The sequence below is a fragment of the Linepithema humile genome, chromosome 7 (genome assembly GCF_040581485.1).
Source record: "Linepithema humile isolate Giens D197 chromosome 7, Lhum_UNIL_v1.0, whole genome shotgun sequence".
NCBI lineage: Eukaryota > Metazoa > Arthropoda > Insecta > Hymenoptera > Formicidae > Linepithema > Linepithema humile.
The window spans coordinates 4,081,473-4,109,046 of record NC_090134.1 but is presented as its reverse complement, the minus strand read 5'-3'; the positions used below and the strand labels follow the sequence as shown (position 1 = coordinate 4,109,046).

General features: G+C 36.6%; 3 protein-coding genes and 4 non-coding genes across 12 annotated transcripts in view; 2 read left to right on the top strand and 5 right to left on the bottom strand.

Annotated features, from left to right (window-relative positions):
- The window catches only part of LOC105668260 (tyrosine-protein phosphatase non-receptor type 13-like), a 72,026-nt gene extending 52,955 nt beyond the window's left edge, over positions 1–19,071 (top strand). For all 6 annotated transcript variants that reach the window (XM_012360523.2, XM_067358694.1, XM_012360525.2 and 3 more), the window contains 14 exons: positions 5,003–5,904; positions 6,328–6,714; positions 8,788–8,968; positions 10,894–10,992; positions 13,227–13,447; positions 13,522–13,660; positions 14,303–15,105; positions 15,258–15,349; positions 15,752–16,347; positions 16,464–16,707; positions 16,974–17,219; positions 17,436–17,616; positions 17,861–18,128; positions 18,933–19,071. In XM_012360523.2, coding sequence (XP_012215946.1) covers positions 5,003–5,904; positions 6,328–6,714; positions 8,788–8,968; positions 10,894–10,992; positions 13,227–13,447; positions 13,522–13,660; positions 14,303–15,105; positions 15,258–15,349; positions 15,752–16,347; positions 16,464–16,707; positions 16,974–17,219; positions 17,436–17,616; positions 17,861–18,128 — 4,359 coding nt within the window. In that variant the 3' untranslated portion in view covers positions 18,933–19,071. The remainder of the gene's footprint in view (positions 1–5,002; positions 5,905–6,327; positions 6,715–8,787; positions 8,969–10,893; positions 10,993–13,226; positions 13,448–13,521; positions 13,661–14,302; positions 15,106–15,257; positions 15,350–15,751; positions 16,348–16,463; positions 16,708–16,973; positions 17,220–17,435; positions 17,617–17,860; positions 18,129–18,932) is intronic.
- Positions 1–27,574, bottom strand: part of LOC105668274 (uncharacterized) — a 212,564-nt gene that overhangs the window by 154,241 nt on the left and 30,749 nt on the right. The window lies entirely within an intron of this gene.
- On the bottom strand, positions 9,333–9,404 carry TRNAE-CUC (transfer RNA glutamic acid (anticodon CUC)). Its single transcript has one exon. It is a non-coding gene; the product is annotated as a tRNA-Glu (tRNA).
- TRNAE-UUC (transfer RNA glutamic acid (anticodon UUC)) lies at positions 9,796–9,867 on the bottom strand. The gene has a single exon. It is a non-coding gene; the product is annotated as a tRNA-Glu (tRNA).
- TRNAE-UUC (transfer RNA glutamic acid (anticodon UUC)) lies at positions 10,319–10,390 on the bottom strand. Its single transcript has one exon. It is a non-coding gene; the product is annotated as a tRNA-Glu (tRNA).
- On the bottom strand, positions 10,467–10,538 carry TRNAE-UUC (transfer RNA glutamic acid (anticodon UUC)). Its single transcript has one exon. It is a non-coding gene; the product is annotated as a tRNA-Glu (tRNA).
- LOC137001057 (uncharacterized protein PF3D7_1120600-like) lies at positions 18,926–25,949 on the top strand. The gene is made up of 2 exons (XM_067359019.1): positions 18,926–22,720; positions 23,010–25,949. Exons 1-2 carry the CDS (start codon positions 18,926–18,928, stop codon positions 23,103–23,105), a joined length of 3,891 nt encoding a protein of 1,296 aa, XP_067215120.1. The 3' UTR covers positions 23,106–25,949.

Sequence of the window (27,574 nt, the reverse complement as noted above, 5' to 3'; positions counted from 1 at the left end):
TATTTACTTACAAACACGTTAAAAGTGTATTGTTTGCACTCTTCAAAAGATTGTCATACTAGATTCATTTGCCATCAGTACGAACACTTGCATGTTTACATATCCGTGTTACATAGCTGGCGAGAGCCAGTTGTTACACAATTGTGCGGAGCGATGTACAATCTGCTAATAAAAATCCGAGACTGTCGATTTTGCCGCCGAGGTACAGCTCGGAATTTCCAAGTTTGTTGTGTGCGCCGTGTGCGCACCATCGAGTGTTTGAAATAAATCGTCTAGTGACTCTTCATCGTTCGGTATTTCATTCCGCGTGCTATATCGACACGAAAATCATTTTTCGCGCGTATCTTCCGTTAAACAGTTCTCGATTTTCTGATTTGTTATTTCGTTTTGTTATTTATTGACCGATATGTTGTCTGCCGTCAGATAAATGTAACACATTTAGATTCAATCTCTGCTATAAAATAGCGTTTGCATTAACATTTGCCGAAAATACATTTTAAAGCAAGATAGTGAAATAGATCTGACAGAGGAAAATTCTATACTACTGCGTTAAGTTAAATATCTGAATGAGTACTGACTGATATATCCCAAGATAGTTATTATTGCATTATGAAATGTATTGCACACGTACGTGTATTATTCGGGGTACGTATCGCCGCGATTCTGATCTTGACAATCTGCGGTTAACTACTAGTCTCAAGAATAATAGCACGTAGCAAAATTAATTTCCACATCACGGTTACGAATGGTGAATAATTCAGCGTTGCGAACGTGCCCATGCGAGCAGCTGCGTCGGACTAGAATTGGGCGCATACACATACGGAGTATATAGCGCGCGTCAAGAGAGGCCGGGTCGTCTCTACGGCGAGAATAATAAAGCAATTTGTCGCCAATAATACGTGACACTATCGTGACATTGAAATTTCGAGATGCATCGCGCAGCGTGTCGAGCTTTAGCTTGTAACTGCAATGTTGCAGTAAATTTAGTTTAGTTTCGATGTTGCAATCATATGTTAACATACAAATATATTCATGTTCACATAATCGCAAGAATTATGGGATTTTATATAGAATGCCGTGCTTATAAATTTTATTCATGATTTTCGTTCTATGCAATAATTGTAATTTTCAGAAAGCATCAATTGTGCAACAAATATTATCATGTTTCATAATATCAAAGTTACATCAAGTATTGCATTTAAACGGTGCGATTACAAACGACAACATTGCAGTGTCACAAGTATTTTTATATCTTCCTTTTACTATCACTGGAGAATTTTCGCTTAAAAATTTGATTCTTAAATTCTGATGGAATTGAATAATCAATATTTATGAATTGTACCCCTAAAATAGTTGTTTTGAAGCGTTATTAGCTGCATGTGTTATGTGTTTTACGTCTGACTTCGAGAATATTCATACAGGATTAATCGATACACCACATAGACTTAATCATAGCCACGACACCATGCGGCCCTCGAGTGTGCGCCGTCGGTCTGCATGGAAACTCGCTTTAATTAAATCACCTATCACGGAGAGAGCGAACACGCGCGGCATTTGTGCGTCGAGATGAACGATGAGACGATACTCGAGATGCACCAGGCAGGCACCAATGATTTGCGTGACAAGGAATACAGATCACGTCGCAACGAATGTAAATGCACTTAAGTGAATCTCGAGTGAATCAGAGATAATATTTAAAATTTAGGTTACATAACAAAGTTTAATTAGTTGTACAAAGCGTTGCGTAATAAAGTAAAAGTAGATAAATGTTTTCGAAATAACTTTAAGACGGTTAACATAAGCGTAGATCCAATTTACGATGGTAAGAAGTTAGACGCCCTGCAAGTTTAATAATAATAAGATGATCCGAAACTTGACTTTAATAAAATATTAATTTAAGTCTCATTTACCAAGATATTTAATGTCGACAATTAAAAGGATACGTAAATAGCGTTTTAATGAAATTGTTTCGGTGCTATTCTTTTCGAAAAATGACTTTTAATTCAGTGTCTTTTAATTCGCTAAAGAATTATCTGTAATCTGTAGTCGGACAAATGTCTTTACATATATACACATATATTAATTCTTATATTCTATATAAAAAAATATATATGGACATGTAATATATATATGTAATCTCAACAGACGTGTAAATTGAAAACTAATTGAATATTCGCTCCAGAAACCGTCAACCGCATATAATCTCACTCGATGAGTTGCGGTGTAACATGTAACACGTTTTGAAGAGTTCCATGTAAAAAAGATAATGAAAATAATACAAGCGATGAAAAATATTTCACATTGTGAAATATGTCATATGATTGTAGGAGTATAGTCGGTTTATCATGCACCATATTTAAATAAAGCCGCACTTTTATATCACTATTAAGCTTAATCTCAATGATATCTCAGACGTGCTACTTTATGTTCTCATTATAATTTAAGTAAATAAACTTCGAACACTTCATTTGTATATGCAATCGATATTACATTTAACTAATTTCTATTAATTGGCCACCTAATTTGCATATTAAGTAAAATTATTGTAACATTAATTAAAACTCTCGCTTCCTGTTTGCATACTAGAATCACATTGTTACGTATTTTTCAGGTGGTAACAATATGACAATACGTAATCTTGCAATTTCGTTGTGCATACCAAGGGAATTAACATTTAACGCACATGAGCTCTCTGTTTATCGAATATCGCATTTATAGAGATGCGAATGGCAAAATGATATTTAATCGCTGGCGATGGATTCGTGCCGCGTCCGCGCCACGATTAAATGATTTTGATCGAACGGCAAACAGATGGGAAATGTGCATAATACAGATTTCTCTCACATGTAAATATTAGGATGGCCAGATAACGTAATAGAGAATGCGGTCGCACGTTGCATATTGCCTGGATGCACCACGAGGATCATTTCGCAGATTTCCGCACGAATGCAAAGCACACAAGTAACGCCAGACTTCCGAATTTTTCAATCGGAGTGCATAATCCAGAGATGAAAATCCATTTCTCCTCCTTATATCGAAAACGCCCACGTTTTCGATTTACAAACGATTTGTATTTATGCAAAAAAATCTATAATACCATTTGACTTTTAGTATGTTAATGCTAAATTGGTTAAAAAATCTACGTAGAATTATGTACTAAAATTTTTTATAATAAAATTTAAATAAATTAGAGTATATTGATTACGACAGTTAGAATCAAGATTAAAGCGAGCGCGCTGATAAATCCGCGCGAGCTAAGTCCAAATCTCGCTCTCAAGAGATTACTTTATGCAACCGCAGGACGTCATTAGGCGACGGTGCTGCGACATTACGAGGAATAAATTCGTGGATACCGGCCTACGTACAATTCCGGGGATCTTCCAGGGGTTTAGCGCGACTCGAGGAGCACGAAAAGCGGTCCCGGACGTAAAATTGCATACGGTGGTACCTATAGCTATGATAATTTCGCCGAGCCCGATGATTAACGGCCGACAATCTCAAAAACGCGGTCGTTATCGCGCGGAAAGGACGAGGCGGCGGCCGTAATAAGTCGTTCATCTCGGGCCGCGCGATAATTCTGCAGCTGCAACCCCGATAACCCCCGAAATTGATGAAATCGGCTGGTGAGTAGGCGGGAGGCGAAGGCACGCGGCATGCGGCGTAATGCAGAACCTCAATTTCTACGAGGATTCCTCGGCGGCCAATAAATTATCCGCTCGGAGCACCCTACTTTGCTTGGTCGTATCTATCCGCGCAGATAAAGCGTAAGGCAGCGGTAGAGCACGCCGGGGTTAAGACGGCAGCCGTACTGACTTCGAAGTCGGTGGATGCAATTGTGTGTGTGTGTGGCGCAAACTGATAGCCACCGGAGCACCAGCTGTTGTTATTTGTTAAGAATAATAATGGCTCTTGTCACAAACATTGCTTTCTGAATATGCCAATTTAACAAAAATATGAATTAATTATTTGTTATCTCGATATGCAAAAATATATTCGTCATAAGAAAATAAAAGGCCGTTTCGATCTATATTATGCCACGGTCGCTACTTCTATTTGTTTAAATTCCATTTTTTATCAAAGATTTTAAGATGCATTATTCAATAAAATCGGTTGTTCGGGTTTTAATGCGCAGAAATAATTTTCTGTTAGTTCAGAATTTCTCATTTTACCTGTTGCAAGGATAATACTGCAAAGATTGCAATTCATGAAATTGCCTACCTTGGGAAATCGAGAGTTACGGAGATGTATCACCTGACTAAAATAGATTGCGTGCTACTTAAGTTGATTGCAAATAATGAAGCTGGAAACAAGCATTGCGATCGATAAGTCCAAAAATAACACCTTTATGTGCATAACATTTTCATTGAAAATTGATTTCGTTACAAGATTTTCGCGAAAAGAGAATAATATTTCATTACTTTTTCTGAGCAATTTTTAACCGTGCGAAGTTTCGCATTTATCACCTCTGGGAATACAATGAAGCGTTAATAGGTAGTGGCACTTCTCCCCGTGGATTTCAGCTTACTGGATCTATAGAATCCGGCTATACCCATTGTTCACTTAAGCTAATAGTTCGTCTACTGGGCGACGCGAAAGTTTCAGAACTAGATAATCGGTTCGCTGGATAGCGCGATAAACGCATCGACGCAGATGATATTATGTCGGCGATGATTATTACGAACTTTCAGATTTACATGGCCGTTTATCTGACGTATATAAGTATATCGCGCAAATCAAATAATTTTATCTCTTAAATCGCGAAATAATATTAATTGTTATTGTTCCAATTATGAACGCAAAAAAAATTGTGTTAAATTTTTCGAAATGTTATCTTCAAATACATAAAAACGTCATATTTTACAACATTAATTAGATATCAAACAATAATTTGTGCAGAAGTTCCTAAAATTCTTTCCAATTTTATCAGATATTCATCTACTCAAAACTCATCTACATTATCAAAGCACGATTTGACAATGTTATCATGTTCCTTCCTTTGCAGGTAATATCCGAGTATTGCCGAACGCGTCTACAAACGAGACCCTTCACGCATATCGTGATGGAGATGTACGGAGAAGTCGTAAGGTCGCCGCAATACGCCGCGCGGAAGCGAGCAGCCTATTATCAATTAAACGCCCTACATCCCACACAAAACATTATGAATCAACCGAATCACCAAAAAATCTATGGTTATCATACGCAACGACAGCAGCAGGATCACATTCAAGCTGTGAACGGTCAATTGCCATCTTTTCATCACGCCCGTGTCGGCCAACATTTATCAAATCAGCTGGCTATCCAGCAGCGCCAGCAACAGCAGCAAGATTATATTTATCATCCGACCAATCAATTGCGCTCGCTTCAACAACAGCAAGATCACGTGCAGCAGCCGCTGAGGGGTCAACAGCATAATGATCATACGCATCACAATTATTATTACGCGAAGGGCGCGCTCTTCAGGGCGCAATCGCGCAATTCCCAGTCGCACCCTAATCTGACGAGTCTGTGCGGCTCGCAGCAGCAGCAACAGCAGCACCAGGAAGTCGCCCTGAACACCTGCAGAGTGCAGTTTCAATCGCAGCTGGACATCCAAAGTGGCAGCCGATCGATAGGGCCGTCGACGACTCATCATCAACGCCGGATTCACCATCACTCGAGAACCTACTCGCAGCCGGTTTATACACGACTCCAGCACACCAGAAGCAGCGGCAATTTGCCAACGACGACAAACGCCACAGCCGCCGATGGTAATCCCGACGGAAATGTTTACAACGACCCGATATATGCCCTGCCGGTTAAGCCCTTCCTGAGCTCCCAGGACGTGCGAGTCAACGGACTATCAGCGAAAGCTCCCGCGATCTGTCGCGGCGACGATGTTTACGGCGCATCATTATCGATAAACAGGTACGCGCAGAATATTATCCGTATTTATTCGCTTCGAAAGAACAAACCAATTTTATTTCTAATTTGAGTTTCCAAATTTTTCAAATTAAATTTTTCTTCCTTTTATCGTAAGCGAGAATTGCGACAAGTGAATTGATTTTATAATAACTTTCTATACTTTGAGAGATATAAACTATTTTTAAACAGAAATATTTCTTAATGTTTTACAAATTAAAATTAAATGTGAAATAAAAAAGTAAATTCTTTCTTTAATTTTTAATCAAATAAAAAAATAATTCTAATTATTTATTAATAAAAGTTTTAGTTCTAATCTCAAGTAACGAACTAAAAATAAAAATCAGATAAAAATTATTTATATCCAACTGACTATTTTACGTAACGTTCTATTTTTACTCCGAGAAATTAACGACACATCCAAAACAGGCATTCTTCGAATACCGGTTGCTCTCAGCCCGATATGATCTCGCAACCAAACGAGCATCTTCGCGAGGATATTTACGGACGAGCACCTCCGGGAAGAATAGCTTTGCAGAGGCAACACTCGAATCCCCAGCTGCCAAACAGGACGCAAGGTGACGAGGAATTCAAACGATTATCACAACCGAGCGTCGCGACGACCGAGCTTCGATGCGTCGGCGTTGCGCGAAAGGAAGAACAGACGATTCGGCAACAAAATCCAGTGTCTTCCATAAGGCTCAGGGGGATACAAGGACCTCCGAAGCCACCTCGAATTATCACCACCCTAAGAAAAGCTGCTCTCTCCGACTCGGAGTGTAACAACCAAACGGAACCGCCGGCGAAGCCTCCCAGGTAATTTCTTTCATCTCTTTTGTATTTGCGTAATCAATTATTTACGTCAGCAATTCACTGCAATCTATTAAATTAGCTTCGCGATGAAAAATAAAAAAAGACTGTTCGTCAGGGCGAATTGTTCGTCAGGGACTTAAGTAACGAGCTACGCCGTAATTCATTACGAGAGGAAAGCGTGCGTTTTCGATGCAACTTGTTATTTCGAGTTGCTACAAGCCGTTCAAGTTTTATTGGAATAAAATCTTAATCAATAATCAATTTCGTTTGTAGCAAGAGAAAAAGAAAGAAAGAAAAGTTTCTGTGACTTCCATGCTTAATTAAACCTCCTTTTATTTAATGCAGCATCTTTCAACGTAGAAAAGCAGAAGAGAAGTCGGACCTCTGAGGATCTCAGAGAGTTTCCTCGAGCAACGCTATTATACAATCGTGTGAGGACGCGCAGACTCGCAACTTTGTATAAAATAATATCAGGTCACGAGGCGGAGTATTTGGAAATTTATATTTACTCCCCCCTCGGAATTCACACTTTCCCAGCCGGAATTTCATCAATCTTGCGACGAAAGCGCGCATTAAATTAGGGCACAAGGGGAACGTTAAATATGGATCTTCGCGTGCGACCCGCATTATTAAGTTTTGCTTCCCAGTCATACGTTCGTGTTAATAAACGTTTCCGAGCGAACCGGGTTCGCTCTTGCAAAGGGGCTCTCCGCTGACGCAATCATCGTGGTTTCGAAGCGCGCGAGATACGCCCGGAGCGCGTGAAACCAGCTGAATGATGCAGCCAGTTGCAGTCTAATGCATGCCGGTCGACTGCTCCGCGCCATCCGTGGAAAGGTCGAAACGTGGCGCGCTGCGAGGAACCTTTGACCTTCGCGAGAGTTGCAGAGCCCTAGATTTTACGATGACATTTAGTCGAGCGGAAATAGAACGAAAGCGTATGTAGTTAGACGGGAAATTGATACAACTTCTGTTACACTCAGAAATTAAATCGGAATAAATGATTAAATTAAAATTGCCTTTACGGCACTGTTATTCTGACAAAGCGGGCATTTCCGGCATAAAATATTTGCTGCAACGATTTTCAGCGTTGGCATTTAATTCCAAAAATATCAGTAAAATAAATGTAACTTGGTACTGTTGACATTAAAAGTATTACTCGGAATTGAAATTCCAGGAAAGATCTTTGCATGGGCGTTACCTTTATACATTTTTTAAAAACTTATTCCAATCAAAAATATTATATTTTATGACAAATATTTAACTAATTATGAGAAACATATATAGAAAATTTCTCCAATTTATAAATAATAATAAAATTATTTTATAAAACTTTAATATATAGTATTTTTTAATCCAATCTTTTTAATCTTCTCTCTTAAAAAGCCGCGCAAGTACAAGTACATTTTCTTCTACTTTTATGATTTTCATAGACATTTTCTACTCACTACGCTAGATATTACATTTCAGATACATTACAAAAATTGATTCGGCCTCGGAAAATTCGAGAGATTCGACCTTTATCTCAACTCGTTCTTCTCGTACGAAGTCCTGGCGCAAATAATAAAAGATGGAGAGAAGAGAAGAACGGGAGGAAGGGAGAGAGAGAGAGAGAGAGAGAGAGAGAGAGAGAGAGAGAGAGAGAGAGAGAGAAAACAAGGAGGCACTTAGTGATGACTGCCCTAAAAAAGCATCCGGAGTCTACCCTAGTTAAAGTTTAATTAAACTCGGTGTGAGAGTTCGTTAACGTCGTTGTATATAGCAGATTCGCGTTTCACGTGATATCTGTCTGCGAAATTTTGCCATAAGTGTTCTGGTTCGTTGCATAATTAGGTGCATCGCGATCTGTTATGCCGAATGAAAACCTCCGGTCGGCTTGATCCATATTAATCACGAGACTACAAAAAAAAGACGAAGAAAAACGAATCGCGAATCTTATTTCTTCAGCCCATCAACTGATTTATATTGCATTTACCTTATAATTTACCGCGCTTTTTTTTCTAAAAATTTTTTTTATAATTTTATAATAATTTACCTATTAATAATTTAAGAAAAATTGTGTAAAAATATTTTCAGAATTATGGTGAGGAACGGACCAAGAGCACGGCGAGGAAAAGCGGTACAAAGAGCGCCTTCACGTCTTTACAGAACCGTAGGTGGACCTATGAGATGTTTCAATAAGGCGCAATGTGTAGGTCCTGAATTTGTGGTTCGTGCCAATCAGCCCCCAAAGACATTATGCGTGGGTCAAGTCAAGGTATGAAAATGAAACCAAAAGAGCGAGACGTAGGAAATTTGAAACATTAACTTGTACCAATACATTTATGTATTGATTTTTAGTTTTCGGTATCACGTAAATTTTAAATTTTTGAAATTGCACAATATATATAAAAAATAAAATAAAAAAATATCATACAAATTGTTTTTATAGTAAAAATGTTTAAAATCTCTTACGTTCGTATTTATTTTCTGTACGTATTTTTGAAAAAAAAAACCCGTCAACGCTCTTTTATGATAAAAGAATTAAAATAAATTCTAAATGTCAAAACGAATATAAAATTAACTGCATCACTATTATCGATGATACTCTACAAAATTTCACAAAAGCTGCAAAATAAAATTTCCGGTACCGGGAATCGAACCCGAGCCTCCTGGGTGAGAGCCAGGTATCCTAGCCACTAGACCATACCGGATCACGACAACTGATCCTCATGCAAATAATGATACACGAAAATAAAGTAAAAATAATTATTTTTAGAAAAAGTACTGCTGCGTATATTTTAAATAAAAATTTGCATTATTGTTTAATAACAAAATTTTCAAAAAATTAGAATCAAATCGTGTAAAAAACATAATCAAAGACATTGAATTACAATAACCAAACAAATAAAAAATTCACAAATGACAAATCAAAATATCTGATTATTTGTTTCTTCATATATTTAAAATTCAAAACACTTATAATGTTTAATATTTTATTAATATTTATGTAATATGTAAAAATTATTTAATAAAATAATAAAATTATTTAATAAAATTATCGTTAAATATATTGTAATTCATAAAATACATTTAAAAAAAAATTTCCGGTACCGGGAATCGAACCCGAGCCTCCTGGGTGAAAGCCAGGTATCCTAGCCACTAGACCATACCGGATTGAAGATGAGGAGGCTAAGGTTTAAATATCAAGCAACTATAAACAGACCTAAAGTTAATATTAATATTTTTAAAAAACAAATATATATATGCTAATTATGCTACAAATTTATTTATAAACATTTATTTAAAAAAATAAAAAATAAAGATAATTAACGTAACTTTTATAATAAAATATTATTGCATGTAATTATTATATAAAATAAAATAAAAATAAAATATTTCTCTTTTACTCATAACACATGTTCATTTAATGTGTTACAAGATTTAATAAATTGCATCTATTGTAATTAAATCTCTTACAATCTCTTCTCACAAACAGTACACAAAGATTATATTAACAAAATTATTTTTTATTCATTCATTACTCAATGTAAGTTTTATCCCATTTTTACAATATTATTTTAATTTAATTTTTAGAGCTTTATCAAATTTAAATTTAAAAAAAAACTTCCGGTACCGGGAATCGAACCCGAGCCTCCTGGGTGAAAGCCAGGTATCCTAGCCACTAGACCATACCGGATTATATTTGGTACGATCTTAAACACAAACTTCCAGCTATATACAGACAAACTGGCAGTAAAAAAAAAAAGAAAATATTCCGGTACCGGGAATCGAACCCGAGCCTCCTGGGTGAAAGCCAGGTATCCTAGCCACTAGACCATACCGGATCCTGACAGCACCCTTCGTTTATACTGAATATGTATCTCTATACAAATAATATTGATTATTTTATAAATTCCAAATTTTTATATTAATTTTTATATTAATATAGATTTATATATTATTACATACAACTGCTTTGTAATTTATAATTTAATAATATAATGTAATAGTTAATAAAACTGTAATATATAGTTTGTATAAAACATATTCTGACATTTATTTCAAAAGTCTAACATTAAAATCTTTTTTTGCGAATGCAAAAGGAAAATAAAATGTAATGTAAATAATTATGGTTTAACACGAAATTTCAGAAGGATGACACAGAATTATGATACGCTAATGATTCATTCGATTGTGTAGGCGGGCAACTCTGGTCGGATAGTCGTAATAATGCTGACAGGACAACGCGTAGAAGTAACCTGCGATCCTCAAAAGGTCACCGCCGGAGATCTATTTCAGGTAAGCTTTTCGAATCAAAATGCTCTGAATATTTACTAATTTTATATTAGCAGTACACAATGCAAATTTTAAATTAAAATAACAGAAATTTCTTGAAAATTAAAACTATGCTTATATTTTCGTAAATGATTAATAAAAAGATTATCTAAGTAGAATATCTTTTCCAAAATTCAAAGCGTGATCGTGTCACTCATCACGTTCCTAAGAAAATTGATTGAAACTCAATATAAACTGCAACCGATTGAGAACTCGCCATGAAGAGTGGCCGTCACTGATAAGAGGCTCAATTCACCGATCAATTATATCAGAATGAACTGAAATCACTGGATCAAAAAATATTTCAGCATAGAGTCCAAAATATAGCATAAATCTTGAATATGGCAATATAAAATTTTAACAAAATTAGCAACAATAATAGATATTATAAAATGTTATTAAGTATATATCATCGATCAACGTTTCATTCATCACGATATTTTACTGACAATCATTCGCAATGTAAATGGTATTCGTTTATTTGCAAATCAATTATATAATTAATAATCACTACACTTTCGTGTCAAATTTAATAAATAATATGTTACAATTTAATACGTAAATGTGCAAATTTGAAAATTTAAAAGCATTGTCAATTCAATATAACAAATACTAATAAATTTAAAAACATTAGTAAATAATTTTGAGAGTGTATTAGTGTCTAGTGATATTTTTCAAATGCGTTATTCTGTTCCATTACGTAGAGTTTGCTTTTCACTTCATAAGACTCTACTTTGTGAAATCCTCAAGACGCTAATAAATTGTATCACCTGGAAGTGAAATATACGGCGTCTCGAGATCTTCGTAAGAAATTATTTGCTTTTACTTGCCGCGTGCACGAAAGAACGCATTCAACCAGTCCTGGTAAAAATCTTTTTAAAAATATACTTCATTCGCTAGTTCTTAAGCGGAACTGATTCGATCGTAATGCTCACACGATGGTGGCCTCTCATGCCCACACTTGGGCCGCGAAAGCCAAGACGTGGCCGGTTGTTTACGAGACCACAAATTCCGGCGTGAACTCACGAGAAGTTCTGGCAAGCCGCCAAAGCCTAATCATTATATACGACAAATCCACAAACCATGAGTTATGCGAGCTAAACGACGAACGTATCGTGCAATTCCTTCTTATTCCATAAAAATCTATTTGTTTCAATCTTTGCTTAATTCATTGTAAAGATAAATGTTTTTTTTTTGCAATACTATCAAAAAAATTACCAATAAAAGAATATATATCTATTGATGTAAAAACAACATTATTATAAATTATTTATAAAAGTTTATTTAAAACAAATAAAACTATATTAATCAAGAAAATTATGAAAAATAATTTAAAATAATATAAATTAATTTACTTTGTTAAAATACTCACAGCCAAGACTTTTAAGAATTGATAAAATAAAAAAAGAAAAATAAAAAAAACATATAAAACTTTTTTTGGAACGTTCAAATGCTAACATTTAAGTAGAAAGAAGTAGAAGTGGAAAAAGTAAATTTAACTTTGCGTAGATTCAGTAGTTTAAAAGGACAGGCCTCTATCTTAAGGTCGCAGCTTTCATCTACCACTTAATTCAAGCTTTCGAACGTGACTGAAGTATTTTACCGCGCAGTTTTTAATAGGTAGCCGATTTAAAGAGCGCTCAAGACTCGAGAACCTACCGCGAACTTCCCAATTGGGTTACTCTCGCAAATTTCCGTCAATATAGAAAATTACTTCTGCGGTGGAAATCGGTATTGCGTCGCACTACGATAAATTTTTAGAACAATCAAATGCAGCCGCGCTCTCTGCATTTAATTGCTTGTCTCACATAATAATTTCGCGAGAAATCATAGCTTATAGATACTATCTCTGTGTTTTCTCTCTCACAGCTTCTATTTTACACATATCTCATGAATAAACATGCTAATTAAAATACGAAAATAAATAAATCCCACCCATATAAATTTCTATTATTGGCTTTGCTCCAAGAATTATTATAGCATCATAAATACATTTCATTTAAGTTAAAAAATTAATAAATACATTCCACTGTCAACATTTTCACATATTCATATTATATTCAATGAATATCGCATTTAATTGCTCCGTTAAACAGAACAATAAATTACTATCAATGAAATGTATATATCGACTTATTCGTTTCCAATTCTGAAAAATATTTAATATTATTTTACGTTATACGCATAAATTCTTCCAGGCTATTGTCCAAGCGGAGAGCCTCGACGAAAACTTCACTTTGGGTCTGGCCGTGCTACTGGCCGGAGATTTCGCAATGTTACCACCGGACACGAAATTGAATAAGGTCGCACCACCAGGATGGTTAAGCAGCGGCAAGAGCAAAGGTCTCCTAGGTTTACCGACCAGTTTCATGCTGTACCTGCGGCTTCGATTCTTCCTACCGTCTCTTCGTGGCATAAGGTTTGTTCTCAAACGACGCCCGACAGCAGCATACGTATGACTCGAGTACAACTAACTACCCGTATCGCTTTCAGGAGCTGGATATCGAAGCATCTACTGTACCTACAAATAAGACGTTGTATACTGGAGCAGCAGCTGGTTTGCCCCTATCCCGAATTAATCAATCTGACGGGTCTCGCGCTTCAAGCTGAATTCGGAAACTACAACGTCAACGTGAGTTAACGAGAGATTCATACGATACGCGCTACTGAAATGAAATTACCACCACGCGAAATACGGAACGATGAAATGTTCAAGAACGATCGTTAAACTCTAGATAATAGGGATTAAGTAAAATGAAGAGCTGCGAGACCGTAGTGAGAATATTTGTAACTCTCTGTGAAGATTCTACCCTCTACTGTTATGAAATGGGATTAAATTTACTACTTGACAATGAGAAGATTTTCTCCAAATTTTCACACAAATCTGTAAATTTAAAGACTTTTAACATTAAAAACTCTTCAAAATACCAAAGAATTCTAATTAACATTTTAATTCAAATTTAAATAATATAAAATAAAAATGAAAATACTATTTCAGAAATTAACGTCAACTTTTCCATTTACGAATATTTCAATCTTTTAATTCTATTTTTTCAAATGAATAAAAAAATAATGTGATAATTTTTTAATTATAAATTCATCAACTATCGAACACTGCGGAATTTAGCTATTAATAGTTAATACAGGTCAGCTTTGGAGAGCTTAAATAGGTAGTATTAAAAGCACCGCTTTGATACGTAAACAATGACAGAGCGGCGATAATTCTACCATAATCCGCGCGCAATTTCTCAGCTGTTATATTATGTCCCTACAGGAACACGGTTGCGCGGATTACTTCCTTCTCGAGCACTATGTGCCGGAATCCTTGATATTGAACGCGGACCGACATCAATCGCAGCCCTGCATCGACGCCGATACACTTCGGGCGCAGTTACACCGAGCTCACCGCGACCGCCGTGGCTTGGACTCGAACAAAGCCGAGGAGATGTTCATAACTCACGCGCAGTCCTTGCCGGATTATGGCTCGCACTACTACATTGCCACGATAGACTCGAAGGAATTGGAGAAGCTGATGGAGAAACAGAAAAAAGGAAAAAACGCTGTATCTAGCAATCGCAACGTCGTGTTATCACACAATAGTGCGACGGAAAGCGCTTATCGCCAGGAAAAATCTGCTAAGGAAACCGCCTACGATAGAATTCCGCCGCGATTAAAGTCTCGCGAAAACCCACCGATGACTCCCTATTCGGACGAGCACGCAAGAAGCGCAAAAATGTGCCGCGACGAAACGTGCAATAAGAACGTTAATAATAACAATAATAATAACAATAATAATAATAATAATAATAATAATAATAATATTAATAACGTTAACGGCAATAACAGCAAGAACAACAAGACGCGCAAAAGGAAAACAGAGAGCAATGTATGGCTAGCTATACATGCTCAAGGTTTAAAGTTGTTAGAGCGAGGGGGCGAACCGAGGGAGAGAACGGAACTGGCCCACTTTCAGTGGCGAGACGTACAGAAACTGAGTTACAGCAAAAGCTGCCTGGTCGTGTATAGCAAGCTGAACGGGAGACGGTGTAAGCTTAAGCTGAGGATGGATCATCGAAAGTAAGTTGGCCTGTCGCGATTTGAGAGATCGATCGCGAATAGCCGTGAGCGCGGTGCGAAGTGCAGATGAGCGGGGAAATATGTATTGAGTGTGCACTGTGTGCCGCAGTTTGTAATAATGACCTACATAAAGTACACTTTCTATTTTCCAGAAGTTACTACGTCTTCAAGCTCACGTCCCTGCATCATCAGTTCTTCCTCAGACTTCGCTCGGAACTTACGTCGCTTCAGGGCCTCGCGAAAGGTATACTGCCTTTTCTATTGATTAAATTTGCTGAAATGCTTTAAACTTTGCAGAAGTTACAGCAGGAAACTAGCTAAATTTGACATACAAAAGATTCCGGTGTTATTCTTCCACGAAAATCTAAATAAATATCGTAGAAAATTTAATTGAAATTTTCAACAATAATTATATTCATAATCAGCTGAAAATCATAAAACATACAAACGCAATTCACAATATTTTAATTAATCATGCTATTAATCTCTTCAATTATCGTGTACTCTATTTCTGTTAGATTACCTAATTTCTGAAATGCAGTAATATTAATATGTAAACAAGATAAACTTTACAAATATATAAATTAATATATATTTAAAATGCTTTATAGATTTTTAAAAATTAAAAATTTTTATTTTTCTACAGATTTTGGAGTACCCCTGACAACGGAAGTCAAAATTACACCACCAAAACCCACCAAGATTGGCGACGGTAAGACTAAGATACCGGTAGCGAATGCAGTGAAAGTGCAACAGAGAATAAACTATCCGATGCAATTGGAAGAATATCAAAATAAAGAGAATGAAAATCCTCAAAAAGATGCTAATATAGTTACGAAAGATATCGGTCGCGAACCAGGCTTTTATTCGTCGGAAGAGGACGCTCTTTATGCACAAGTAAACGTGCGATTGGAGCCGGAAGGTGAATCACGTGATACAGAAGAAGAATCTGAAAGAGGCATAATGACGTCGAACGAAATCTTGTTAGAACCCAAAGAAACCAAATCGGAGCATGACAAACTCTATCGGTGCCCCGGTTTAAATAGCGAGGCTGAAACTGAATGCACATATTCCCTTCCAAAACTGACATCTAATAACATCAATCAAATAGATAAACCTAATAATCCTGAAGCACTTTACGCCGCTATTAACAAAGTTCGTCTATCGGGCAAAAACGAATTTCCTGTTTCGGACGTCTCGGAAGTTTGGAATTCATCAGAAGTGAAAAAAACGCTGCATAAGGTAAATATACTTATTATAATCGTTCTCTACATTCTTTCATTATTCTAATGTTGAAATCTGCTGCTAAATTTCCAAAATATTTATCTCTGTGACGTGCTTGTGTTATCATTGTACAGATGAAGACATCCAGTTTACCGAACTACGGCGTGTCAAAGCAGACGGGTGGTTTTCGTACACCTAGTTTACCTCGACGGTTGGGCGTGAAAATGGGAACGCGAGCAATCTACAGCAGTTTGGCACAGAATACCGCGCTTACCGACGATACGGAATCGCAATCTCTCAAGTCGGACACCGAATCATCTATCCAATCATTGTCGGCGCGGTCCACCGAATCGCCAATGCCGGAAGCATACGTGCTGAGTAAGTAATAATTAAAAATATTTTATATAAAAATGAAAAATTTAAAGGATTTAAAAAGAGTTTTTGCAAGCATTAAAGTATCATATTTTCATGAGTAAAGAATTTTGATATTTAACTATTTAATTGATATTCAAGCACTTTAAAAAAATTTGTTGAATGTGATTTACATTATATAAATTCCCTAAAATTTCACGTGACACTTATTATAAATATTGTTAAAAATATCAAAGTTTCACCCCTTAAACCCGATTGCATTTCTTTAATAGATGCCGATATACGCACCGACGACGAAACGTTCCGAGTTCCGGAGGATGAGTCAATGTCTGTATCATTAATGGCTCGTTTAGAAGAGCTATCATTTGCCGAGGAACGAATTTTGCACACGATCAAATTGGAACGTGGCCACGGCGGCAGCATAGGTTTGCAAGTGACAGAGGGTAACGACGGTGGAGTGTATGTTCAAGCAGTTTCTGTCGGCGGATCAGCCGATATGGCCGGAAATGTCAATAAAGGCAAGTAAAACGTTTGTATTGTAAAAATAAAATGTTTGACTCATTTCTAATTAAAATTATAATTATAACATAATAATAAAAATAAATAGATAAAATCTATCAACTATAATTTGAGATAACTAAATCGATTAATTAACACAAATTTTTGACACTAATATAAGAGTAGGTAGATAAATATGCAAAAATAAAAATGTTTTTGATTAATTTTTTCGATAGGTGACCGGATCGTAGCGATAAACGGGCAAAATCTGCTGAATCTCCGCTATGAGGACGCTCTGAAGATGCTACAGAGCTCATCCGAAACGATAGAGTTGGTCCTCTCGCAACCCTCTACTCGGAAAAGCGTGGAATTGAGAAGTGACGAGGGCCAAGGCCCTGTAGACAACAATTACTTACAGTAAGTATTTCAGCGAATATGATTGACTTAAAAATTTATCAAATTGGCAATGTTTTGCAAAAATAAATTATTCGTCAAATGATAGTTTCGAGTGAATTAAATTTAGAATGACAAATTATATTGTCAATCCAATTACGTATATAGTTCGATAATTTTTTGAATTAATTTATTCTTCCATAACTTTGTTCAAATGTAAGGAATTTACCGTATCTGCGAAATTAAAAAATCGTTTTCTCGATTATAGTGATATCAAATTCGACGTGTCGTCAGAGGCGGAAACGTCCAGCATGATGAACAAGTGGATTATTCAGAAAACCACGGATGTAGCATCGGTGCAAAACACTTCGAGCGCTTACAGCAGTGCCGCGTCCAGCGCTATGGGCAATCATAACAATGCGAATAGCCTGTACTTGACTGATCTCGTTGACAATAATGCGCTAAAGTCTGCTAGTATGCTGCTAAGTATAGAAGACTTCGACGTCAGTAGAACAAGCCGCCAAGTTTTCATTTAGGTAAACAATATCAAATAATAGAAAAACTGGAATAACTCTTACTACGCTTTTCGCCATTATTGATCGTATATGGCAAAATCTTGCAAAGAATTCTACTTCCGGAAAAAATATAATTTTTATTAGAACATTACAGCCACATTAAATAAACAACAATACTCGCCTCTGATAATCGAATTGTTTTCATCCGTTTAGCGAAGCCATATTCGAACTTACTAAACCATTTACACCTTTTAATTTTTTTTTTATTATTCGTTTTTTGAAAGAAAAATATCGGATAAGTCTAGCTTTCAGAACTAAGAAAAAGAATTGTTTAATTATGCAGCAAATACTAAAATAATTTTACAGAACAAAATGTAAATTCGTTAAAATTTTAGATCTGTGTCTAATTAGATAAGTGTAAACTAACAATAGCTTATGCTTTCAATATAATTTTTTGCAATTTCATAGAAATATATTGTAATAATGATACAATTAAATTTTCCTAATAATATTTGATTTCAAGTGTGATGTTTTTTTAATGAAATTACATGTAGTCTGAAAGTCAGACTTGGCAATGGCATATAAGCATTGTTATTGACCGTGTAGTAGGAAGGGGAGTTTGTCATTTCTAAGGAATCACACCTTTAGTACGTCTCGGACGGTCTAACGCCGTGGTTATTCTCGTGTGCGGGTTCCGAATTTACTAACTTGTTCATTAAACAATTCCAAAAAAGATGGTCTAAAATCTTTCAAAATTTGTCGCTCCTCTATTTCATCGAAATTAAACAATGTTTCTTTAAAGTACCATATTTCTTCCAATGGCAGATAACGACAATTCGACTGAGCCACCCGTGCCACCGCGGCGAACGAAGCGCAAGATCAAAACTACACCGATTGCGTTATCGGTGGCGAGCAGCGATGCAATAGAAGCTACGAAACACGACGCGACACTTCAGCAAAAACATTCACCGCCGCCTCTGCCGCCCCCGCCAGAGATATGTCGACGGAACAAATCTCGATCTGTCGTCGAAACCAGCCAGCCGCAATGCGACACCGCGACGAGCTGTCCGAGAGCCGAAAGTGTCAGCGGACAACACCACGGCGAGAACCGCACCGTCGACACCGCGACAGACGTGATCGACGCGAAGTCCCCGGAATCGCGCGACGATACGATATCCGCGAGCGAGAACTCGGCGATGAGCGACAACGTAAACGATGACCCAGTTTCGAAGTCGACCGCGCCGAAACCACCATTCCTGCCTTCTCTCGACGTCACGTCGTCTAAGCGAAGAGCACTCAACAAATATCCACCGCTTTTTTTCACGCTGCGCGACTTCGAGGACGTAATGTCCTCTACATACAACAGAGACGATTTCGCGAACGGGTCTTCTGCGAATCTCGCTGATTTACACGACAAAGAATCGTCGACAGTGTCTATGTTAAACGTGGGCGACGACGTTTGTTTTCGCGTGACGACAACGAACCGTCCGTTCGAAAAGTGTCTCGGCAAATGGAAAGACCCTTTCAATGATGATGACTTCGTTCAGAAACTCGACGATTATCGATTCGAAAATAGAACGGATAAGAGCGATCAGATAAACGTTAAAAAATCATCCGGTTATGATATTTTCGACAATAATAATCCGACGATAACAACCAATGAGAATCCGGATTATCGCGCAGGCATGAAAGTACGATTTGCGATTGAATCACCGAATCCTTCCACGTCCGAATACGATTTGAATATAAAAATCGGTGTGCCGTGTGATAGTTCGCGCAGCTGCGAATCCATTCTCTACGATGAACAAGCCGGCGAACAAAGCACTACTTCTTCCGTGAAGTCGACTGAAATCCGAGAGAAATTCGCGGACATAAAAGATTGCGGTGGCAATTCGGGAGATAAATCATACACTTCGAATAACGAGAAAGAAAATTCCGCAACAAGGGAAAACGATGCTTTTCTGTTAACAGATACAAACAAAGTTGACACGATATTAAAGAGAATTCCACAAACGTGTTTTGATGATAGAAATAATGATATTAATTGTGAGAAGATCCGTAAAAACGATTCTAATGTAATATCATGGGACGAGCACAATGAGAATCTCAAAATCGAAAAGAAAAATATCCTAATGTCAGTCAAAACTATCACAAGCGAGGAATATGCTGCAAAACAAAAAGATGAAAATGAAATATTAAATGTTTCATCCGAACTTACAGAAAACACTTGCCGCTTTATAGATAAAAGTTTAGAAACCGCATACAGAGATGAAAAGGTAAATGCGGCGGAAATAACACAAAAAATAACACAGCAGGAAAAAGAAATATTTTTGGAAAAAACTAGCGCTGACATCAAAGAGAAATGTGTTGCTGAGAATAAAAATATTTTCGTTAAAGATTCAATCCAAAGTTTTTCAAACGATCATGTGGACGATAACGTAAATCAGCATAATTCCGAGGATGAATCGAGGATGAAAAGAATTTCTATTGACAATCTCACAGACAAATCGCTCAGAATCAAAGAAACTCGACAAATGTCGATTGAGGAAAACAAGGAAACAAGCGAGTTTCTAGAATCAAAGAATAATCGCGAGGAACTTTCGCCATCAGAAGAGATTTTTGTGAAAAATGTTCCAGTAAAGGTTAGACGAAATTCTTTTCTAGAAACTATGCTGAGCGACGATTCAGCAGACATCTCAATAAATTGCGCGGTAATTTGTAAACAAACTCCATCAAACATAGACAAAGAATTAAGCACTCCGAACGTACTGACAAATAAAGTTGGCGAATTTGATACAGATATCACAAAAGAAAGCGAGCACTTTTGCGACTTCAATAATGTGATAAAAACAGCTACGGCGAACCAAGTTTTAAAGGACTCTAAGGGGACGAAAGAAAAAGTTACTAAAAACGCCGGTGATGTGAAAAATGACGTACTGAACGAATTGCTCTGCAACTTTAGTAACATAAAGTTAAAAATAGTAAGTCCTGAAAATAAAAAACCAGCATTGAAGATAAGTGGTGATGAAAGTATTGCTTGCTCGGTCGCGATCGATAACGGACTTTCCAAGGGAAAGGAAAGTGAGAGTCCTAACTTGCAAATGTTTAAAAAATCTCAAAGTGAAGTTTACAACGTTCCTATAAACGTCAAAACTGTAGACATAAGGAATGACGCAACAAGCGTTGAGAAAATTGTTAAGGAAAAAAAATTCATAAAAATAGAAGTCGAGGATAAACCTCAGGATCTTAAAAATAATCATCATAATGCAGCAAACGATGAGAAAATCGCAAACAATAAAAATATTGAGAGAACAAAACGCGAGGAATTGTCCTGCAGTATAAAAGATAAGATCACAAAGAATAGCTCTCTGAATATAAAAGTCGATGAGAAATCTTCTGATATTAAATCAGAAGAAACCTGTGTAAGGATAAAGACCGAGGAGACGTTCAAGAGCGCAAAAAATGCTGGCGATGCCAAACGAGAGTCTAAAAAACCGCGAGATATTCGCGCTCCCAAGACTATACTTAAGAAAACAAGCGCTGAGCGCGAGCGGCAACGGACGAGCAAATTCCAGGAGAGAATTCCTATCGGAGCACCCGCAACTATGAACAAGATTTTCGACAGCAAAGAATTAGAGACGATAGCGGACGCGTCGCGCAGAAGCAGTCTGAGAGATGGGAGAATATACGAGACAACTTCCAGAGAGACTCACGATCGCGGCGGAAAAAAGACTGACGAAGAAGTAAACGCGGACGACGGAGCCGACGTTGATCGGCAGAGGATCGCGAGTCGATCGGCATTAGCGTTAGTAGAGAATACGACGGGTAGCAGCGATAAGTGTGCCATAGCTAGGAAGACTATTTCCGTAACCCCTTGTAATAATAATGACAATAACAGGGCCGTAACACCCGTAGCTAACGTAAGTAACGACCAATCACCCCGCGACGTTGTAACGATAACCCCGGGTAAAGTTAGGAGCTTCGTCAAGTATTACGAGATTCGGGGCGACGTAACGACCGCCGAGAGACATTCTAAAATTAACAATAGAGAGAAAGTAGCTAGGTGTAAGTCTACTAAGAGCCAAGCGGCGCCCGTTGCCGCGAGGAACCCGCAACGGCCGGAAGTAATAACGGTGAAAAAGGGAAAAGCAAACGGAGGCAGAAGTATTAAATCAAACGATGGTGACATTCTCAGAAAGACGTTTAATAATGCTCAATCTTCAACGTTCGCCTCGATAGTCCCGGAACATCTTCCCGATATTTCAATCTGTAAAACAACGGAAATGAAATCGAAGGTAATGAAAGAGTATGAAAAGACCGCCTCGTATGTATTTGACAAAGAAATGCATAAGCCACTCGCTAAAGTAAGCGCGAAGAAGTCAGTGCAGTTTTTAGGCGATTTTACCATTATTCACTCGGAAACTTTCGACGGGAAAGAATCTACGGTCATCGCGGACCACGAGGCGAACGCATCAAGGAAGAGGAAAGCCCCTGGAATCCCACGATCGCGAGATTTCGATGGTTGTCAGAAGCTTGTTCACGAAATCACGAAAATGGAGAAACTGCCAGACACCGAAAAGAGTTCCTTCCAGCAACGGGAGACCGTTGCTCAGGTCAGTAAAGCAAAATTTTCTAGTTATGTTTTTTAATCAAATTCACTTAATAATAACAATAGTGATATTTTGTTCGTCATATACCAGTTCTTTTTTATGTATTTTTAATAAAATTTTATATATTTCATGAATATTTCTATTTGTATTTTTTTAATATCTGGGTAAATGCAATATTTTTCAACATTTCTTTATTAAACTTTTATTGAAGTAAAATTTTATTTACATTCAACAAAAAGTAAGCTCTTGTTATCTATTTGAAACATTAATGTGTAGTTTTTTTTTTTTTCAGATACATACAGTAGCCGGTCATGGTGAGAATTCAGGTATTAACCGCTTCGTTCCAAAACCAGAAATCCCACAGCTCGTATTTTACTGTACTATATAGGTAACACGCGTAGCCTTTATAAGCCGTCGTTGCTCCGAATCTCAAATATATGTTATCGCGTGTCGATACGAATCCCTACAAAAATGGTTTCATTTCCACTGCCAACTGAAGAATAGATTTTACGACGCAATGCCTGCTAAATAGTAATTTATGCTTGTTAATGCGCATCGCGTGCTTATATAATTTGTTTCAGTTCAGATCTTGTTTCAAAGGCAAAGTTCGAACTTTTTACGCACAATACTAACGTAGGCTTTTTCTTATTTTCTATAACTAATCATAAAAGCGAATCACCTTAATAGAATATTTTTTTCGGGAATAATTTATGCAATTAACAAATTTAAAAAATTGCATTGTATTTTGAAACAAATTAAATATTTCACGCGCAATGGCTTAAAATATTCTGTTTTAAAGAAACAATTTTGCTCTAAAATAAATTTGTAGTTTCGGTTTATCCGTTAAAATTATTCATCACATTCTATAAGCGAGATATGCCACGCATAATATTCGATCTCAATAAGCTGCTCGTGTGCGCTCCGATAAAAGCGACGAGTGGATTTGCAATAACCAAATTTTCCGTATGTTCCCAAAGGATTCGAGGATCACAATGAATCGCCTAGCAAACAGACTGCTCGCTGCTCGAGTTTGAGTGCTTTAACTGCAGCGCGGTCTAGATATCTCCGACCGTAAACGAATTCGGTCGATTTATAAGAAGACGATAGTTTCTTTTCCGCTAAGCAATTGTTCGGTTTGTGACTCGTAAAATACTCTAATTTCTAGCTTCCTCAATATTAGACGGATTTCTTTTTACTAAATTTTATTTAATTTTGCACAATGGGACAAAATTGTTTCTAATAAATAGTGTAGAAACTAGGAATTTTCTACACATATGTACATAAAATTCTCTTATTTTTGCGCTTGTGTTTGAAAAATTAAATATTTGAAAAGAAATAATATCGGAAAAAATTTTGAAACATCTCGTTCTAAGCGTACATATTACGTAAATATCTACATTAAATATTCATAGCATCTTCTTATGTCGGATGACGTAAAACGGACTTTGTCTTCGATGAGCAATATGAACATAAAGTAAAATTGAGTATGCTACTTTGGTATTCAAAATTGAGAAGGCTACTGCGCATATAGAAAAAGCATGTGCGATTATACGCAAGCTGTAAAAATTTGCCTCGCGTAGATCTGTTCTTCTCTTGGGAGTTCCACGTGTCGTTAGTTTGCGCTCTGTGAATATTTTAGATATATATTTCCGAGAGGACAGCTTGTAGCTCTGTTATTGTCGAGACTTTCCTTTTTCGACGACACGGCATATCGGGAAGATTGCATGTGTCTCACAGCTCTAATTTACGTCGATAAGATAGCGGCGAAATACATTTGTTGCGCCATTTATGTTTCATTTAGCACTAATGGTCCAGACTAGTTTCAGACTGGATTCAATGTAGATTAAGTTTAATTAATATAATTGCAAACACAAAACGCCGCAAAAATCTTTTGTTGGCATCGGTTTAACGTAGTGGAGTCATATACTTCATTTTAATTCGTTAACTGAATGAGACCTATCATAATTTCCAGAGTATACTTTAAGAAATAACACGCGATATTCAATATTCTTTGCAATAACAGATATTACTATTTTATGTCATAAAACTCGTACAGAATCGATCCTCTTTTGAGTCCTTTTTTAATAAGTAAATAATATCGTGATATAAAATGATTGCAGTTACATATAATCCCTTTTTATCGAGTTCCTGTCTGAACAGCTTACGCAATAAGGGTGTCACGACGGAAGTACGTACTTTTTACGATGATGCAGTAATACGTGATATAGTTTCCTTGAAAACGTGCAATTTCGCGATAAACGAGACGTAACGCGCCTATAATTACGTAACCGTGCGTTCTGTTGACTTATTGTAAGCATTATGATTTATCGTACAAGTGAGTGCATCTGCATTGTACGAGCTAAAAGCGTCGCGTCACAGTTAGAGATACTGGAAAAAATGCTTATTACGATTTAGTATTATTATATGCGCATATATACTTACTGTTATTATCATATACACCTATATGTACACAATAAATGTAAGTATCATTACGCGGTAACGATTCTGTAAAATGCTACGTGAACAGTCCTCCCCGTTGATTATGCGTACGTTTTATATAACGTTACTTGATACATAGATAGGTCTATATATTGAAGAGCAGATTTCGTGTAGATGCATTCAAAAAAAGATATAGCTTTTGTGTGAAAAAAAACAAGAAAATTTGGAGTGGCGATTTCTTTTTATCGTCGCTCTTGTAAAAATCATATGTGGTGTAAACGATTAATTTCAATGTAACCACCGAAATCGCTTTATAATTGTTTTAGTTTATATTCACAGTAAGCTGCATTTTAGGTAAGCTGGTTTTCGATTATTAAATTTAATATCATTTTACGATCAATTTCTTTAATTAACAAATTGTGACAATTAAAGTCACGTACAAAGAATATATTGTACATTCGAATGTGTCTGGCAAAGGAGTTAGGAGACTTGTTAGATTTAGTATATAAGAATAAAAATGATCGATCAAACGAATAATTTGGAACAATTTAATTGTTCTTATCCCTCGATTTGATTTTCAGGCAAAGGTATATTAACAATATTTTATAATATTTAGAAAATTTATAAATAACAATGTCAAGCTCCGCGCTTGGTTGTATTTATCAATTCAATTTGTTGTCAAACTGCAATTCTCATTTATATTCATTCGAACAGATATAACTCTCGGCAGAGTATACTGTACGTTTATATTTCTGCTGAATGCTGAATAAATTATTATTTTTATGCTGTAAAACGATTTCTCTTCCACTGGTCCTACCACAAAATCATCGTTACTAGCAACGTCGATAAAAATTTATGTTGACATTTTTTTTCAGGTTTGCAATGTTTATTTTATGTCTGCTATTAAAACTATACATATTACAAATAACTTTACTCGAATCTAATAAAATGCATTTTTAGAAATATTTAACAAATCGTTTCTTTCACTAACCTACTTTTGCTGTAGATATATACTTCAGTGCAACATAATCGCTAAAAATGATTATTGCGATGAGAATTCTGGCATCCTCGACTCATCTCTCACGAATTATATAAGTATACCATTTAACGGCTCGCAAATCAGTTAACGCCCGATGATCTTTATCTCATCGTAAATGTAGAGAAATGAGTGTGCGATTTCTACTCCATTTCTAATAATAGCAGTCATCGATTTCTTCTTAGCACTTAAATCAAAATAAGGACATTCATCTTGTGACTCGCAATTACGAACCAAATTTGGAAGCAATTGCGCGCATGATCGGCGTATCGATCAATTGACGCATAGATTCCTAGGAAACATATATGGCTTGCTTCCTTATCCGAATTTAGCGTGACGCGATGTTACGAGAACTCTCTACAATATCGGGGGCACGTTGGATAAAAATAAAGAGCTTACGAGTGACCGACGGGCGGACCAGTTTGACACAGCCGCCACATCGCGAATCGGCGTCAGGCTCGCTCGATCGTAAAAGGGCACTGGCTAATCTCTTATTCATGATGCCTGGCACGTTGCGCGACGTATCTTTCCATCGCTGAAATATTTCTCAACTCGCAAGCGGTTGACTTCACGAAAGCATTTGGTTACATATACCTAGAGGTGATATACTTTAAGTATTCTTTCAACGTCATAAATATGGAATGCAATTCGCGAATCGTGAAAAATGCATCTCGAAAGAATGTTATGAGAGCGAATCTAAAAATATTATGCTAATCCGATTATCCTGCTGATATGTTAACATTTACAATTTTCGAGAATATGCAAAAGCTTTTTGCGGCAATGTGTCCCAGAAAAGACATGGAAAGTGACCAAAACTAAACATATGTTGTTATTGTATATGTAGAGTGCTGTACACTCATAAACTTATAATACGTATATGCACTTACATGCATATGTCCGTCAACCCTGTCCACGATCAATCGTAAACAAATTTCTGGCTGGTCATTGATCCATCTTTGAGATGTATCGATTTGCAGCTGCCAGCTAACATCATGCACTTTGATCGCATTTGGCTGCAAACGTATATAGTAGATGTCCCACAATTATAATTATATTTTTTACTAAAAATTCTCTCTGATAAATTAAAGTGAGTTGAAGTGAATTAAGGATTAATTAAGTCAATTAGGTCAACAAAAGGTTCATACATAAAAAGAATAGAGTGATAGCTCTAAGATAAAGAATGCGACACCTATGTGTTATTCAACGTAACGGTATTAAGAATAAAATTTACGCTGAGTAAACATAGCTTTTAAAATTGTGGATTTAAAATTAGTCTTGTGTATACTTTATGACGCCGCGCATGTTTGCAATTTTGACTCACTGGTTCATAAAGCCAAGCTCATTTCGTACGCTGCAAAATTATTTTTAAAACTTGTTTTTAA